The sequence below is a fragment of the Channa argus genome, chromosome 22, assembly GCF_033026475.1.
Source record: "Channa argus isolate prfri chromosome 22, Channa argus male v1.0, whole genome shotgun sequence".
In the NCBI taxonomy this organism is placed as follows: domain Eukaryota; kingdom Metazoa; phylum Chordata; class Actinopteri; order Anabantiformes; family Channidae; genus Channa; species Channa argus.
Window position 1 is genome coordinate 488,070 of NC_090218.1, and position 19,022 is coordinate 507,091.

General features: G+C 39.7%; 3 protein-coding genes across 4 annotated transcripts in view; all 3 read left to right on the forward strand.

Moving 5' to 3' along the window:
* The first annotated feature begins 1,822 nt into the window (after nt 1-1,822).
* On the forward strand, nt 1,823-15,440 carry c2cd2l (c2cd2 like). Of its 2 annotated transcripts, none has more exons than XM_067491516.1 (15): nt 1,823-1,933; nt 2,387-2,834; nt 9,213-9,308; nt 9,449-9,568; nt 10,058-10,168; nt 10,594-10,707; nt 10,847-10,946; nt 11,035-11,167; nt 11,256-11,320; nt 11,598-11,719; nt 12,205-12,376; nt 12,488-12,586; nt 12,962-13,095; nt 13,488-13,701; nt 14,090-15,440. In XM_067491516.1, the coding sequence occupies exons 2-15, from the start codon at nt 2,469-2,471 to the stop codon at nt 14,338-14,340; spliced, it is 2,097 nt and encodes a 698-aa protein (XP_067347617.1). In that variant the 5' UTR covers nt 1,823-1,933; nt 2,387-2,468; the 3' UTR covers nt 14,341-15,440. The 2 variants fall into 2 exon arrangements, with proteins under 2 accessions (XP_067347617.1, XP_067347616.1); XM_067491515.1 differs by having other exon boundaries at nt 1,825-2,109.
* Nucleotides 15,441-15,836: 396 nt separating this feature from the next.
* On the forward strand, nt 15,837-16,478 carry h2ax (H2A.X variant histone). Its single transcript, XM_067491517.1, has one exon. It carries the CDS (start codon nt 15,915-15,917, stop codon nt 16,341-16,343), a length of 429 nt encoding a protein of 142 aa, XP_067347618.1. The 5' UTR covers nt 15,837-15,914; the 3' UTR covers nt 16,344-16,478.
* A 2,201-nt stretch (nt 16,479-18,679) lies between these two features.
* phldb1a (pleckstrin homology-like domain, family B, member 1a) overlaps nt 18,680-19,022 on the forward strand; it is a 29,031-nt gene continuing 28,688 nt past the window's right edge. The window contains exon 1 of the mRNA XM_067491508.1: nt 18,680-18,873. The gene's annotated coding sequence lies outside the window, so the exon portion shown is untranslated. The remainder of the gene's footprint in view (nt 18,874-19,022) is intronic.

Consider the following 19,022-nt stretch of genomic DNA (forward strand, 5'->3'; position numbering starts at 1 on the left):
TCCCCTTATATGTGTATTTAAATTAAACTGTGTTCACAATGGAAATGGTTAACATTTACATTTACATTACATTTGAAAATGATATAGTTACTTTTTAAAATTAGATTACTAATAGAAATTAAAACATGATAATAAAACTTAATTTGCATTAGTGTGAAATTCACCTACATAGCAGTTAACCAATTCCATTTCAAATCATTAGAGTGGGCCTGGTGTCTCAGTGGTAGAACATTGGGTTAAGCTGCAGAGGCATGGTTAGAACCCCACCCCACCAGGCGTGGCCCCGCCCAGCCACCACGGGGGGCCACCTTGGTGGTTTTGTTTTCATGTAGCTGTGTAGCTGTTGTTGATTTAAATACAGTTGCAAGTAGGGCTGGGTATTATTTAAAAAAATTCTATACTGGTACTGATAAATTTTTTTTTTTTGCTACTGATTCCTATCAGCAACCTTTATAATAATACAGAAAACAACAACAAGAACTACAACAACAATAATGACATTTTTTGTTATCTTCCCCCAATTGCTAAGGCTGCACTTTAAAAAAAAAGTGTTGCATACTAAGGTATTCAGGTATATTTGTGAGCTATCTCCACTTGAGCATTTTACATGTTCTGATACAATACAGTTTTTTAAGCATTTTTCTGCAAAAAGCAAAATGTGAGTGACCAATGTCAGATTATGCTTAGATGAAGGTTACTCTGCCTTCAGAGAATTTAGTTCCTAATTAACTTAGATCATTGTTGTGCACACAGTTGTAAACACTTTGTTTGGTATAACTACATAATTGGATGGATAACAGATGGATAACAGGTGACTTGATCACATCTGACAAGATCAAATTAAAAGAGTTTATATTTACCCCCATCATTACACAAGAAGGTTCAATTTGTGTATTCTACTACTGTTTCTTTATATTTATTTTCTCCAGTTTTCATTTTTACATTTGATCTCTTTTCATCTTTTTTATATATCCTGCTGAAACATATGCAGTACAGTACAAGCAAATGATAGTTAGACACTTGCGAATGTTGTTCTACTTGTCTGTTCTCAGTGAAAACAACAGAAAAAGCAGAGGAGTTATACTGTTAACACGGAATGCCCTTTTAAAGTGTCTAGACTTAATATTGCTCATCCTCTTCTTTATTGTATTAAATGTCCTTTCCCTTGTGTATTTGTGTCTTTTTTCTGTATTTGTTTATCCTCTCCTCTCTAATAATCAGCAGAAACAACAGAATGATAGTTCAAACATTATTGCTAACAAATGTAACACATCTTCATGAAAACTTGATACTTACATTTTACATTATTTCAAATGCAATTTTGTTCCATCAATGCTCTTTCTCTCCTTGTTTTAACAGAAAACGGAAGAAACTTCAATTTTATGTTTTTATCTTTTTACTCCACTACAAGTTGAATATGTCACTTTATAGACCACTCATTTATCTGACATGATTAGTTACACATTTTTTGGGAAATGTAGATTTTCAGTAAATATATACGAATATGAACTTGTGAATTATGATGTATTATTATGAATCAAGCCGCTGGTTCCTCTTAAAGTGATTAAATCTCCACCATTTAAACACACTTCATTCATTTTAAATAGGGCGAACAAAACTTTAGAACCACTTCTTCTTATAATGCCCTCCGGTACGACTCCACTAACCACCATGACCTCAAAAAACAAAACAAAAACAAAAACAAACAAAAAACAAAAAAACAAAAAACAAACAGAGAGAGGGAGAGAGAGAATTATTCTGCTTTTATTTTGGAGGTCGTCCTTCCTCGGCGTTACATTTCTGCCCTGCAGCGCCACCTGTAGGCCTCTGCTCTTATATCATTATTGTGAAGCGCTCACAGAGGGCAGGAGGATCCGAGCAGCGGAGACTTCAAACCGTCTAGAGCCTGTAATACACTACCAGAGAGCCCAAGGTTTGTTTGAATCCACAGATGACAGTAGAGAGATATCAGTCCGAACATCTCCGTTGACTCGGATATGGGACACCCACATTTGTTGTTGGCAGTGCTGCACATCGCTATGAAGTCAGCTTCATGTTACCGATGCCTTGCTTTCGATTCCCTGCAGCCTACGTCTCAGACCGTTTAAGGTAAACCGTGGCTCGGCTTTTAGCTGCAATTAATTACCCGTGTTTTATCCGTTTACCTGCGCAGCATCGCTAATGCATGATTTATTTTTAGAGATCGACGTAATGTTAACGCAGGTTTCAGTGTATCGACACAAGCGGTGTGGTAACCTGACCCATAACAAATGAGCAAATTCACTGCAAAGTGGTCAGTCCAATATTTTAGGGTGTTCATCGGTTCCTATAACACACAGGTACCTCTTGAATCGAGATTACTCTGTCTCTTTGTTGCCTCTTACAGGCTAGAGACCCGATCTGCTGTGACCGACAGTCTTGGCATTTGCATCCGGACTTGATGATATGAGAGGCTCCAGGAGACGGTGATGGACCTCCAGGAGTTGGGCTGGCTGGGTCTGGTGGGTCTCTTCCTAGTCTCCTTGCTTATTGTGCTGGGATGGCTGTTCCAGTACTGGCAGACCTTACTGCAGCTGTGGAGAGCCCGGAACACAGCCGAGCAGGAGAGGAGAAAAACAGACTGTCCGCAGTTCTTCTTCTCTCAGCCCCACGGGAACCGGGCAGGAGGTTTGTGGGGCTTCCTGATGAAGCTCTACTCAGGCCAGGATGGAGCACCTGCATCTAAGGCAGGGGCTAGAGGCCTGTTGACCTCTTTGTTTGCCTTCAGGTCCTTCAGGGAGCACTGGCAGAGAACCTGGGTCAAAGCTCTGAATGAGCAAGCCTGCAGGCAGGGGGTGAGTTGTTAATTTGACATCTTTAAGCCATCAATAAGTAGAATTGTAGCAAAAATGAAACTGCAAAGGAGAGTTGAAAAAAAAAACATTATGGCATTTGGTAAGAGAGCACACCTAGGCTTGCCTAACTAAGCAGAACCATGAATAGTTAAGCAAGGCCTGACACAGTTGATGTGCCCATGTGCGCTGGAAGTGTGTGTAGGCCGGGGGGTGGAGAAGTGGGAGTTGGAGTGTCTCTAATCGGTAAGAGGATGGGGGGCAGAGCCTTGCATAACAGTTCTGAATCAGTGCATATAGAAGCAGAGAGGCAACACCAGTAAGCCTAGAAACAGTTTGAACACCCACACCTTATAAAAATAGTCTGAAACCCCATCACGTTGGGGGAAATAAATGTGTTTGATCACAGTGGCAAGGGGTAATATTACTGTTGTTTAAGACACAGGAATGGTCTCACTTTTCCTTCCGCTCCTAACCTTTATGCTTAATATTAAAACAACTCACAAAACTGCTTCGCACATAAACTTACGTGTAGTGTGGTCAGTGCTCCAGACATTTGGTAGTTTGGCACATGTTAGAGGCTTATCGTGAGTTTTTAAAGGTCTTTTTTTCTTTTAAATCATTCCTTTGATCTGTGTGAATCAAAGTCTTCCACACAGTCAGACATTTCCTATTGGCGCTGGAAGAGGACATGGATCCCCCCCCCCCCCCCACACACACTTTGAAACAAGTGTGTGTGTGTTGAGTGAGAGGTGACTTGGCGGAGAGCTTAAAGGGGTCAGATCAATCCACACAGTCCGTGTGGACGACAAACAGTAGGTCACAGTTTTAGCACCAAGATTAGAAAGAGATTCAAGTTGTACACAATCTGAGTCAAGAGCAGTAAACAAATAATTGAAACAACACAGTCTAATCAACTGGTCCTTCGGGCAGAAGCTGTCAGTCTACCGGACGTTCACAAATACATATTTTTGTAGTTACTCTATAAGAAAACACAAAAGACAGAAATAAAATAATATGACATTCCTCTGACACGCACAAAAAACTATTAGCAATACAACTGAACCATAATTCATTTTTATAATTGTGATTCTAAATGATCACATGATCCAAACTGCATTATTATATTACAACATGTCCTCCACAAGTAGTTTTGGAATGTAGCACAAAAGCAGCAGAGCTTACAGTACATGTGATTTTATCAGACTGAAGTAGCCTTGTTTTGTTTGTATATAATTCAAAACCTCTGAGGGACTAGTCCTTTTTTATGTACGGCTGCAAATGGGAGTGTACCAGCTTAATTATTTTACAATGGCCTAATTAGTGGAACCACTCTGACCTTTGTTGCTTGTAGTTACCAAGAAATAACATTCATAACATCACAGTAAACCTTGGGCGAACTTTAAAAGACTCTCACTTTCATGATTTTCTGTCAGCTTGGTCTACAACCATATGACCTTCAGGCATCTGAAATGCTTTACAGTACCAGAAGAAGAACTTGAAAGAAGTTAAAACAAGTGTTCCACTGAGCAGTGATTGGGTATATAGTATTTATTGTAAGATCATTTCCCACACTAGCTTGATGTGTCAACTGTCAGGAAAATGGTGACAAGCTGTCCATGTCTGTCTGTCCATGTGGCATGCAGTGAACTAAAATTTGTGCTAGTCATTGTGTGCAGGGCAATCTGTTATTCTAAATGTGTGTGGGGAGTATGCAAATCACTCGTGAGTTTATCAATTTAACTTTGGCCACTGATACTGAGATAACAGCCCTTGTTATATAGATATATACCTGGAAGACTTAAGTCTAACAGGAGATATGCATCAAAAGTCCTCATTACTAATACACATTTAACTCTGTTCACAGGTACTGTTTACACTTGTATCAGTACACCTTATATTCTGGGTTTTCACCCCCTCCCTAAAATCCTGACCTGAAAAACCTGATTCAGCAAGTGTTAAATAGAGGGTATGGTAAAGTAAGCACCTGCCAGGTGCCACGTTGCTGTGGCCACTTAAAAAACAAACACTACATCTTTAAATAACCAAGGTGAAATTTTTTCTAATAAAAGCAAGGTGAATTGGCCTGCATCGAACTCTGGAGAAATACCACTATGGCTCCATTATGTTTGGAGAGCAACATCATGTGAAATTGGATTAAAAAAACTCTTTCTGCACACCCTGTGAAATCATTATGAATAAGCTAAGTGGATTAATTAGTCAATAGATAATGAATTGGCCCCTGCTAACCACGTATTGTTGTTGAATACTTTTATTTGTACTTTCAGAGATTTTGTGTCACTATACTTAGAGGTACTTTGATTTATGCTGCATTTATTTTTGTGGATAAACCAAGCTAATATTCAAATACAATATGTGCAAAGTTTCATAATCTACTGATGGTTTCACTTAAAACTATAAGAAAAAGTACCATATCATGATACTGTGATATAACATTGTTGTCATAAAAACGTTCGTATTATCCACATGTGCTGTCTTCTTATACTTTTTGACCCGAATGGCTCCAACATCAGGCGATATTCTACGATTCTACAATATATATGTCAACAAATGAGCTGAAGCACGGCTGTACATAAGTGACACGAGGCATGTTTGTTTGCAAGAATTAAAGTGTCTGCGATTGTCTACACGTTGTGTAGCCACCATTTTAGATCTCTGCTTTGGATACGCTTATTGATATTGATAACAACTTTCTGATATTCTGAAATTGGTTTTGCTGTTTCTGTCTGGGATTTAGATTAGAAAAGACAATTAATATCCTCAGTGCAGCAAGCACGATGATTGAGCATTGGCTGGTGTGTTGCAACTCAGCTCTTTATAATTTTGTCTTCTGATGATGACTTTTCCTGTGTCCAAATAATACAAAGATTTCGCCCGAGGCTTTAGTGAAGCAAGATATATGCCGCAGAGGGACGTCCTCTTTCCTCTGCTTAATGATCATTTCCACATGAAATACAGAAATAAAAGACCTGTAAAGCTGTTCAGCAGCATGAAAAGCTCACTTTATATAGTCCTCTTCTTGTACCTTTGGACAGTAATTCCATGTTCCCAGCTTTGTTTATGACTCAGTTGTTTACTCAGAGAAAATGTCTGTCTCCTGAAATTTTAAAGCAGGAGCCTCTAGATATAATCTTGCCTTTGCAGAATATACTTAATGTAGAGCTATGCAGATGTCTCTGGCTGGATTAGTTTTTGGAGGAGGCTTGGAGGACTGGGCTGGTTGGCCTATCCAGACTGGCAGATCATTACAGCATTGTCAGACTGCATGTGCTTCTGCAGCTGACACATGATGTCAAGCCATCGTCACTGAGTTCAGTGGGTGGAAGAGGAGGACTGATAGAGGATACAAGTGTGCATCTGCAGGGAAGGAAGCTCCCTCTCCGTATAAAATCTGCAATTATAACGAGCCTGGTGATTATCACAAGGCCAGAGTTCACTTACAGTATTTCCTTCTCAAAGTGTGAGCTGTCAGTGGATTATTGGTGCCCTGTGATTATACTCAAGCAGATTTCTTTTCAATTGACAAGGGGCATTCAGCGCCCAACCCTCATTTGCAATGGCAGATTTAAATTCAACCGTATTAGAATTCCTGGAAAATCACTAAATCATTAACATTTTCTGCAGCAGGCACTGATCTCCAAGCCTGCTGCTTTGACAAACATGGTGTGTGATGCAAATTTGTATGTGCTACCTTTATATAAATGTGAAGTAAAGCTATTTCAGAAATGTTTAAAATAGGAGTCCTTTTAGCCTTCTTTTGACAAATTACATTTGTTAGTAATTAAATAAAATAATGAAATTCTTTTTCTGCGTGATTAACAGCTGTTTTCAGCAGTTTGGAGTCAGCACTCATGCATGCAACACAGTAAGGCTGAATCCCAACATTAGCAGGTTAACATACCGATGGTGATTTTTATATAGTGTATTAGCACGCTCACATTTGCTTTTGCTGTTAGCATCTTAACGTGGCTTCACCTGATAGAACGTCCAGAAAAGCAACCCAAATGTTGTTTTCATTTTATTTCACATTATCACAGAAGTGTGTTTGTGTATTTATGTTAAAGCAAGCTTGTTAGATGTTTTAGTTTTTGGTCAAGCAAATTTGCATGCTGCTGTAATATGAAGCTCAGATGCATGGGACTAAGTGAAAAGATAGGAGAGGAAGAGGAGGGTCATCTACAGCCACAGGGCGAGTGTATTTCTAGTTGACGCACATGCTTTTCAGAGGTGTTCAGCCAGTTGCATCCAAAGGGCGTAATGCTGACAAACCTGAAGTGACACTATGGATGTCCTCAGGAACTGTGTCTTTCCAGAATTACCCTCTACATAAACACTCAATTGGACAGCGGTGGTCCACAAGGACAAATCTGTGGATATGCTGCTAGCATCGCCCTGTCCATGTTGAAATGAGCTTCTGTTGCCTCAGCTAGAAGGATACACAACACCACTGTGCACCAGATGGCCAACTATAAAGCCAATAGCTTTAACATGTCTAAGTAGGAAGGACTAGGAACCTTAGAACTACAAACAAGTTACATATTCCAGGCTTTACAGTAACACTCAAACCGTGAACAACAAAGGATTTTCCGAACACATCTTTTATGGATGTGCAATGGCTGAATAACTCTGAAACAATGTATGTTTTAAACTAGCACTATGGTAAGATAGTGCCAGGACATAAATTATGGACTTCTGCAGTGTTTTTTAGAGGGATTGTTTACAGAAAAGGCATCCTCTGGCAGAAACAACAGACTGAAAATGTGGCAACCTAACCCTCTTAGGCGTGCAAGATTTGGATTGATGCATGTTGGCAAGTCAGTGTTGCTGTTTGTCCTAAAGTAATTTGCAATAGTAAGGTTGTTTTTTTCATTTGTCATGGACATGTGTCAGATACAGTGAGAATACAAATCTATGCAGTAAATACACTATGACACAGTTTTTGTCCTTAAGCAGTTTTATATATGATTTGGCATGATGCTCTTTTAACATCCCTGTTTTGATTCTGGAAACTCTCCTGGTCTCTGTTTATGCCTTTAAGTGTCTAATGAAGGCAAAATGGCAAAAATGCTCTAAATATATATAAAATGTTTTGCTGTTAATATGCAAATATTTGCAAAACATATGGATAAAAAAACACTGTACCCAGCCTTGTTGCAAAGATGCCAGTGGTGTTTAACTGCAATGGCAGAAACCTTCAGTAATACACATGTTATCCACACACAATAAGAACCCTGTGATTAATGGGGTTTTCTAAAGCCTTGCAATCTGAAATGCATCACGTCATATGTGTTCTGCACTTATGATATAATGAACGGTTGAGTGACTGAGCAGTTTAGAGACCAAAGGAAACACAGCCGGTTGTACACTGCAGTCATGTGACTGCAGTGTTGGTCCAGAGAACCTACGTAAGCTTGCAGCATTGCACTTGGCTTCCTGCCTATCTGGCTGGAACACTAGCACACACATGCACAAACACATGAATGCACAGAAAAACCAGAAACTTTGTTATATCATCCTCTTATATCTGCCCCTCCGCTAGTCTTTTGTTTGATGGAGATTGGACTTGGATCTAGAGCAACATATGTCTTGACAATAGGGGATTTGTTTTCTCTCCCTTGCGTCTTCCTTAGCCAGTTAAAGCCATCCAGTGAAACAGATCCTCTGGCACACACCCACTGTGATAATATGCTATTGGTGTTTCTATGGTTCTTTTTCTTAAAACTAAAATACTGGTTTCTCCTGTTCGGGAGATTCCAAGTCCAAGACTTACTCATACAGTAAATGCGGCCTTACTGAAAGCATGACTAGGCATTGACTGCTACACTCTTGATAATGCATACTTGCTGGAGGTTGAAGCAGCCGGAGCCATTTACAGTTTATTGAAAAAGAATACACAACTTCTGCAGTATTATTGAAGCTCATATTAACTTGAGTACATCCCTTACTTCCTTTTGCCAAACATATTGTGCAATTTTCTGTCAGTAGCTTGAGGCACTGTTCATCTGTGCACAATTCAACAGAGTTGTCCGGGGTTAAAATCACATTGGTGATTTGCAATGCATTGTAAATTAGATTAATATTATAAAACCCGCTCACTGATTTATGTCCACTTTACAGCATCAGGTTTTACACCTTCGGCATGAACAAACAACCTCACATTAATATTCTTAATTATCACTAACCTTGCCTAAGGGGATCTTTCTGTTTCTAAAAAAATGTGATACCGGGTGTGTAGAAATGCATTAACGGCAATGTTATTTTATTATTTTAGATTCTGTCTGATTTGCACAGGAGTACTTTATTGACTATCAGTCACATTTATCATTTGGATGTTTTTTCTTATTTCTCTGTCCCTTCCAGAGCTCTATCCAGATCACTTTTGACAGCAGTCTCCAGTTAAGTGCTGCCACTGCAATAGATAGCGTGACCTGCACTGATCAGTCACCCCACAGAATGGTGAGTAATGTTTGTTGCCATTTTCTAGTACAGCAGTACTGAACACACAGAGTTATGGTAGTTTCGTGTGAATCTTGCTGTTGCAAAAACATTGCCCTCATTCCAGCATCATCCTTTGCCATCCTCTTCTTGTTTTACAGGTTTTACACTGTAAATGTTGGGTTGACACAGTGACATTTCCTGTGACGGTCACCAGGCAGTCACCCGCTGCTGTTTCCATGGACACCTATCAGATCACAATAGCACCTATGATGGCAATGGTACAAACCCTAACCCTAACCACTCGGATTTTCTGGAATTTGCACATTGAGGACAGGGCTCTTAAACAAATTAGAATGTCAGAGCATCATTTACTTTGTTATTCAAATGTGTGAATTTACACAAAAAAATCTCATGTTATGATACCGTCATTTTCATGTCATGTGTACCTAGTCATAGTATAGGACCATGCCAGTAGGTTGTTTTTTTCAAATATTTTTTTCAAAACATATTTTCTATGACTCCTATTGCTTCCTGTTCCTGGGGTTTCTTTTTTTCTAATTCACTTTACCATTTAAATTCATGTTAGACAGAAGCCTTGTTGTTTATACCTCAAAATAGCACAGTAATAATTGTTTATGAATGAATTAGAAAATACTACTTATTGTATTGCTGTATTAGGTAATCCTGTCTGCAAGTCAGTTGACCTGTTTTTCTGCCTCTGTGTCAAAAATCTTTTCCAAGCCTGCTCCCCTGTCTGTCTCCATCAGGTCGTGGTGTGTCTGGAGGAGGTAGGGGATGAGGGTTTGCTCATGTCCTGGACTCTCTCCAAGCAGCCATCCTTTGCTTTGACTGTATCTCAGTGCAAGCTGCAGAGACAAGTGAGAACATCTGATATAGATACAACTGTAACAATATTTCCACCTCAGCAGAGGACTAGGTTTGGAAGGTGTTATAAGTTTACAAATTATAAAGGCGCATACATTAAAACAAGGCAACCCCAATCACACCGTGCTTTCTGCCAGTTCTCTTCATAAATCTCAGGCATCATGCAATGTTTTATTTGTGAGTCACTTTCTACCCGATTCAACCCACTGTGAGTCATGAAGAACAGGCCATTCTTGAATGTCATTACATAAATGTTCATGTTATTGAATGCCTTTTGTCTGAGAACACAACAAAGATAATAAAGACATAAAAAACTTAAAGTTTATTTCTGTAGTTGAGTTTGATCTTCACTCCTGCTAAAACGCATATATACAGGCTTATCATGAGAGGGTAATTAGTTGCTTCTTTTTCTTTGTAGGGCGCTGAGGGGGAAGCAGACCCGGATACAATCAAGGGACTGATAGAAGACACTCTGTTCAGCACTCAGCCAGCCATGGTCCTCAACCTGAAATCTTGTGCATCCACTCCTATGGTGAGAAATAAAGCAAACTAACTAGGCACTGTTTTTTGGAATTAATAAACGTCTAAAATTGGATTCTACTGTAATATATTTTGTTCACAAACTGATTTTGTGTTTGGACCCTGCACCCTTTCTTTTTGAATGCTACCAGGCCCCTATGGACCATCTATCAGTGGGATTGAACTCTGTATCCCAGAGTGTTTTAGGGCGACGACTGCTGCTCAGACAGCTCAACGTGACCTTAAGTAAAGGTCAGATATTTTCCCTCAGCATCAGATCATTTCTGTTTGGCTTCCTGCTGATTGCTGGCGGCATTACAGTTTGTCTGTGTGTTTGCAGGTCAGTGGTCTAGATCAGAGGAGCTGTGCTGCATCTTGAGCCTGGACCAACCCTCCAAAGAGAGGGCAACCCGCTTTCTGTCTGTGCCCAGCAATCCCAACACCCCACTGGAATGGAGTGAAGACATTTATCTGTAAGTAGGCATCTGTGACATCAGCTGCTGTTATTGTGTTGTGAAATGGTATATTTGGGCCAATAGTAACAATTTCTTTGTGTTGAAGGGAACTGGGTCCAGAAACCAAAGAGCTGAGAATAAGACTTCTGGAGCGAAACAGCAAAAGGGAGCGTAAGGCAGTACTTGACAGCAATTTACTGATGGCTGCTGCTCAGAAACCTGATCAGCAGGAATGTTTAGACTACTTAAGCAAAATATGCAATGCCTTAAATGCACTGCAGTCAGCCTTACTGTGATGGTCATTGTTAGCATTTTGGGTTATAAAAAATGGCAGTGGGTGCTCTAGTTGTGGCCTCAGAACTACAGTATAAGAAAAAGGCCTTTATAATGTTTTGTGTAAATATGTTGAAACTTAAAAACTTTAAAAGCTTTTCTCTTTCTCTGGTAGAATTTCTACCTGGTCTGGCATCCATCCCCTTAGATCCACGATGTAAATTCCCTACAGGACAACATATACTGTCACTAAGCCCTGGCCATGGCTTGGCACCACATGCTACTGTCACAGTAGAGGTGAACAACGAGATATCTTACATTTTTGTCGACATACTGAAAAGTGTTCCAAAGCCATTATCCTGCTTTGAAGTGCACAGTTACATCAGAGGTATTATCTAATTTCACCTGAAATGCTGGACTAAAACAAAGATTCACATCAAAAGGAGAGAGAGTGTTGTGTAACAGCTGATACATACTCTTTGCTTGTGAGTTTTCTTAGATCAGTTATGCACTTTTCAATAGCAAACTTACTGCCTTTAGTCTTTATTAAAATCTTAAAGTATCTTCAAAACATCTCTTTTTTCTCTCTGACATTTCAGACAAGGACATGTCTTGTACTCCTCCTGCAACTTGTTCACTAAATGATATTTAAATACCCATCCACATTCAAACCCCAGTTTAAATAAAGTAATCACCTTTGTTAAAGTGCCCACTTTCTAAACAGATTTTTTTATCAGTGTGACTCCATGCAGAGATACATTGTTTTGTTTTTATTTCTTTAGCTGCTATATATGGAAATGGAGGAGCCACGTGGCGCCCAGAGTGCTTTGCAACTTCGTTCCTCACTCACCCCCACCAAGAAAGTCGATGTCGACCGAACCATCATGCCAGATGGAACAATCATCACCACAGTGACAACCGTCCAATCTCGACTTAAACTGGAACGCAGTCCAGGTAGAATGGAAGAGTAAAGTATTAAACTGTGCCTGGCTAGGTGTACTACGTAAGATAAAATAATGTCCCATTAACAGTGACATAAAATAGTTAATAGTTAATGTCTTTCAGGTGAGTCCCCTTTGTCTTCTCCATCCAAAGTGGAGGTGACTGAGAAGAAACCCACCATCCTGTCTGATGGTAAAGGCAGCACCAGTCCCAATCCCAGCAGTGAGTTCTAAATCGAAGGCCAAGCAATGTTTTACATAACTGATGCAAAGTAGAATAAGCCACATGCAACACTGTAACACGAGATAAGAGGAATGCACATATTATCCCATTTCTGTGCAGGGATTCCTGTTAAAAATCTTTAAATCTCAACACATGGCAACAAAGCAAAGTACAAAAAAGTCTTGATAAACACAATCCATATGTTAGCCAAACTTAGCTATATAAACAAGAGGGTTTTATACTAATACTGATAGAAATTATATTTTTAATTTGACATGAAATAAAAATCCATTTGGCAATATGTGGGTTGTGCAAATCAGTGTTACACTTGACTAGTGTAGTTCTAATTTAAATATTTATGTTTTTGTTGCTCAGAGAGCAGCCGCCTATCTAATGGCCTGGATCCTGTTGCAGAGACGGCCATTCGGCAGCTGACAGAGTCCGCCTCTAAAGTAGCACGAAAGACGCCTACAAAAAGGAGCACACTGATAATCTCGGGTGTGTCAAAGGTCAGAAACTTGAACGTGTTTGAAATGTAATAACTTGAAGAATGTGTTTTATAAGTGTAAACTAAACAAAAGAACTGACTTTAACTTCTATGGATTAACAAAACTTTACAGAGTCATTAAAGAAGTCTACTTAACCTACTCTTAAGGCATCTAAAATACAATGACATGGAACCATGCAAAATGAGCTTGTTCTAATTTTAGTCCACAGTCACAGCACCCCATTGGGTCACATTACAGAAGAATGCATCTGAGACCTAATTTTTGCCTGACGGCTTGCAGATATCTATTCAGGCTTCATGATTTAGTATAACGATGCTGACAGTAGTCATCAAGCATGATTAAACATGATAAAAATGTTTTACAAAAACATTTATCTATCTAACACTAATCAGGTTCCACTCTCAGAAGATGACTGTGTGTTTTCAAGTGGCTACGCTGCAGCCATGGATGCAGCCATGCATGGCAACCATTTTGGAACGGGGCATCACCCGGACCCAGATGAAACCACACCCTCTGATGTTTCAGAGCGTCCATCTGTGGATGACGTAGAATCAGATACAGGCTCTACTGGTGCCTTGGAAACCCGCAGCCTGAAGGACCATAAAGGTAACATATTCACAATCCTTGCTAAAATTGGCAGAGGCTGAAGTTCAGTGAAATGAAATGAAAATGTTAATAACTCACTGCTAAATTTAAAATAATACTTTATTAATCGCTTGTAAATACATTTTGTACATTTTTACATAAAACTCCAACAGAGCAATCACTGATTTACAAACCATTTAACAGGACTGACACTAAAGTGCTGCTTCCCTCTTGTGGCCATAATGCAGTATGGTAAATAGCTCCTTGACAAAGAAGCTATTTAATGAAATCTGTAGAATAATAAAAAAGCAGTTTGGTTGTTTTTTTTTTTTCACAAAATCTCAATAATGGAATGCTGTTATGGATTGCCATTATTATAGAAGTCACATGTTCTATCTACTTCCTGCAGTGGGCTTTCTGCAGAGTGGGACGAAGCTGTTGTTCCGCCGAAGACAACGAGAGAAGGACTCTTGCCTCAGCCAATCCCATGAAGACATCTCCAACATGGGCAATAACTTTTCTGCTGCTTCAACTAGCAGCCGTAAAAAGTCTGGCAGCTTTTCCAGACGTCTGATCAAACGTTTCTCTTTTCGCTCATCAGGCAAATCAAAAGGCAAAAGCACTGCTACCAATGGAGGAACAAGCTCACTGGATAACTGATTATTTTTCTGACTTACTGAGATATATCTAAGGCTTCTGTTATTATTGTCAGAACAACTAAACCACGCAATAATCTGGTTTTTGACAAGCTGAACACTCCAGGCAACCTGCCACTTTTACAGTGACTGCAGCTCAAAAATGAAAAGTAGTTTGCATTTAAAATCTTCAAGGAGCCAAGATCTTTAGCAGACACGTCATGTTGGACAATAACTTTAAACTGTTTAATTTTGGAGTGGTTTCTGATCATTTCATGATCAGGCCCCTGTTGTCCCTGTGTTTCCTGTTTACTTCAATATTGAAAAGTGCATATAGGTAAATTATAAAGACTTTTGTTGATTAACATGTGAACATTTTAATTATTATGAACTATCACTACTGTGCAACAAGATTTCTGATGTGACAATAATCATAACCTCAACATTAAAAACCTATCCTGTAATATTTACGAGCATTATCATGTAGTTTTTTGTTGATTTGTAAATCTCATATAGGTATAAAGAGTTCCACAACGCTGCAGCTTTAGGGGGTCTCAGATAAGTTCTGCTTTTTACATGATGGTGGGGGGATTTGATGCACTCAGGGCTATAAATGAAGTTGCTGGTAGAAACTATAGGTAGAAGGAAACCTGCTGCACACTTCAAAGGCAAACAAAACCAGTATGTAAACATGTACATATGTTTGTCCATTTGTGCTTTGTCAGAGACAATGAAAAATCTCAGACTGCATTAATTGTGGGACTTTAGAAAAGCCAAATGAAATAATTTTCATTTACTTTTCATGTTTTGTTTGCAAAAGTCAAAGGAAAACAATTAAAAAGGGATCACAGGCAGACAAAATGACATGTATGGACATGGACATGTACTGTACCACGTAAATGGCAAATTATATAGCGCTTTTATCCAAAGTGTGTGCTCTACAAACTACAAACAATTCAAAATACTGAGAAAATGAACAAAGCCAACTTATTCTCTAAATGCATATTATACTGTATATATGGCTAAAATGTGAACAGAAAATGATTGCAAAAGTTAAGATATGTGTTTCTCTGGTTTTATTTTCAATTGTTTAATTTATTTTAAATAAATTATTTTTGAAGCATCGCACAACGTGTACTTTACTCTAGATAATGTTTTGCTTGATTTAACCGATTCAGCCCTGCAGATTAACATTCGGGCAATCCGTGGTAAAACTAAAATGAATTCATAAACCTTACGCGAACTTTATTCTTACTGCAGAATTTGTTAACGCGCCAAAAACTTTGAAGCTGGAGGGAAAACCCTGGATTGGTCCTTTTTACAAGCAGAAAAAAATAGCCAATCGTCTTTGTTTCTTCGGTAGGACCTCTCGTAATTGGTTTGACGACAGAACAGTTAGGCCAATGGAGCCCGACTTCCTGTTGCCTTTAACCTCTAAAAGCCAATCATACTTGTTTACTTTAATCTAAAAGCCAATAGCATTGTAGGGCAGGACGAACCGTCGGGTTTATATCCAGGTTGTGAGACAACTTCTTCCTCATTGCTCTCAAATCTTCGATAGAATAATTTCTTTTCAGAAAAGCACCTCGACAACCGATAATGTCTGGAAGAGGCAAAACCGGAGCTAAAGCGCGCGCTAAGGCAAAGACTCGCAGCTCCAGAGCCGGACTGCAGTTTCCTGTTGGCCGTGTCCACCGTCTTCTCCGTAAGGGTAACTATGCTGAAAGAGTCGGTGCTGGGGCCCCGGTGTATCTGGCTGCTGTTCTAGAGTATCTCACAGCTGAGATCCTCGAGCTGGCCGGTAACGCCGCAAGGGATAACAAGAAGACCCGTATCATCCCCCGCCACCTTCAGCTGGCCGTCCGTAACGACGAGGAGCTGAACAAACTGCTCGGAGGTGTCACCATCGCCCAGGGCGGTGTTCTGCCCAACATCCAGGCCGTCCTTCTGCCCAAGAAGACCGGTCAGTCTGCACCGAGCTCTGGCAAGGCGGGAAAGAAGGCTTCCTCACAGTCTCAAGAGTATTAGCTAGCTGGCTAATCCCACTCACCCCAAAGGCCCTTTTAAGGGCCACCCACTCTTCATTGAAAGAGCAATTTTCCTTTTCTTACTGTCTCTAACTCTTTGCTTGGGTTCTATTTAATAAACGCTTGTTTTATAAAAGTTCTCGTTACTTTTCGTTGCCATCTAAAAGTGAAACTCATGTGAAATCGTGCTTTTGCTGGTCACTACTGTTAGCTGCTAACAGGGGCTTTACCTTTCCGCTATAGCAGGAGCCTGACTGAGCTGTAGACTACGTGGACGTCTTAACTGGACTGTTTTGCAGCAAGTCTGACTCTGGTAGAACCACTGATTTGAGAGACTCGTTAAATGTCCAGAACGTGTTATGTTCGCCTCTGGTCCAAAGGCCACATCGTGTTACACGACCTGCAGACTGCTGTTGTGGTCTTTTCAGGCATGACTTTGCAGCTTTTGTGAAAGCACAGCTTTCCTCCTCTTTTTGTTACTATATATATATATATATATATACAATTCTTTTTATTCAATAAAAGGAGTGTTTAATATTAGCTGGGATCATAATGATGGTTTAATCTCTTACTGTTGCCACTGCACCAATGCCTAGTTAACACTGCTTTTATGGCCACACCATTTGCAATAGTAGGTTATCAGATGCTTTATCATCACAGTCTCTAAAAGGACAAGGTTTCAGCTGAAAAACCAGTTTTCCCTAAGGTGTAATCAAGCCTCCAGTGCTTAAGACTGGCTGCTGGGATATTGGTTTTCTTCTAGATGTTGAAAATTGAGTGTATTGTGTAGTTTAAAGTCTTCTTTTTCAACAGACAGGCAAGGTGTTTTGCATATAAGCGATGTGATATTATTCGTTAGAATAGTTACTTTCACATCAGTGTGACCTAAATATGGTGTTTGTGCATCTGTGTGGTTCTGCAAAACACAACAACGGTTCTTTTTGCTTAGGGTTCCAGGTGTTTCCTTGTTGCTTGGGAAGAAACTGCTGCAGCCTGTTCAGTGTCATCAGGACAGTAACACATAGCACTATGTATGTATGGGACATTATTTTAATCCTTAACTTGATGATCCAAACGTATGGAATATTTGCTAGGATTAATGCAGCAAATTATTTCCTCACAATGAGATGAAAGCACTTGGCATAAGAGTAGCATTTGGACATAGTATTTGTCCAGTCTAACATGACTGTGGTTTAATTAGATGTGTTTAAGGACAAATCACAAAATCCGGGGTGGCTAAATACAACTGAAAGAACTAAATTCTTTTCCAACACACAATCCCACACATCAGTTGTACAAACTGTTGAATAACAGTTCTGATGAGTGTGGTGCACATGACTGAGTTTGCCACCAGAGGTCAGCTGTTTCATTTCTCACGATCTGTGCTTATGCACAGGCACATTGTCCATTTAACAGTTAAAACCATGTATCTGCAAACATTGTCCTGCTTGATTTTCCCTCATCATAAACTTAAGAAAAGAGTTGGAGTACCAGTAAAATATTCCAAAGGCTAAACGGACCAATCTGTCTATTAGTCATACTTTTTTGTGTGTGTTTGGATCCATGTCGACTGTGGTCCAGGTTACTTGTTTTCTCATCACTTCTGTGGAGCTAAAATCTCCCATAAGCTTTCCATGGGCAGACAGCATGCAGATATTTCTGTCTGCTTCGGCTGTTTTATTAGTGGCAAGAACAGAATGACGCACCAAGTCTGAACTGAGCCCAGAACAGCCTGAACCAATTTCTAGGGCCTTGACAACACATCCAACACCAACAGCCAGGCTAAAAATTCTAGCCTAAGAGAAAAACTGAGAGTGTCCATTGGCTGTAATAACTATAATTTTCTGATTGCACCCTGTCAGAGGCCCTAAATTTACTGCTGTTGCTCCACTCAGCTGTTTATGACAAAGCAAAGCAATGTGTGGTTTTCATTTCTTTTTACTTTTTAGTGATTGTACAGTTCTTCTAGAATTTTGTGAATGAAGCACAGAGCTCACGTCACAGAAATTGTTAATTTGAGAGAAAGTATGTGTATGAAATGTCAAAATGTGTTTTTTTTTTGTCCCAGTCTTATCCTTATTGTGGCTAGAGTTATCTTGAAGGTCCTTTTCATGATTCGTTCATTACAGCTTGATGAAAATTGGGTGGCACAGTCAAATCATTACCTAAAGCTATTTGTGGTTTACTGAAAGGAGGAAAAACTTACTGTGTATCCATTGGACCTAGTGTGAGAGAATTTGGGGATTTAAGGAGCAATCATGCAGAGTGGGTTGTATTTAAATGAATCGGAACAGGAATGATAAGTGGGGGGTGGGGGTGGGGGGAGAGGGGGGGAGAGGGGTGGACCCTGCAGAAAGATGCACACAGATGGACTGAATGTTTCAGTTTGAAAGTATCTCAGTGACGAGCATGCTTCCACCCCCAAGAAAGGAGCTGGGAGACTTTTCTCATGAAGAGCTGGGAAAATGCCTTCTCTCTGGGGTTTTTAATCTTCAGACTGACTGAGAAGAAGATACTCTGTGCCAGCTCGGGTAATGAGAAACAAAAAATATTTGTTTGATGGTGTGTATGTGTTGCATGGAGAGAAAGGGCAACTGAGAGAGGGAAGATAATGGGGTTATTGTAGTAGTTTATGATCACGTGGAACTATGTGGGAGAGTGTTTACACTTATTATCAGTC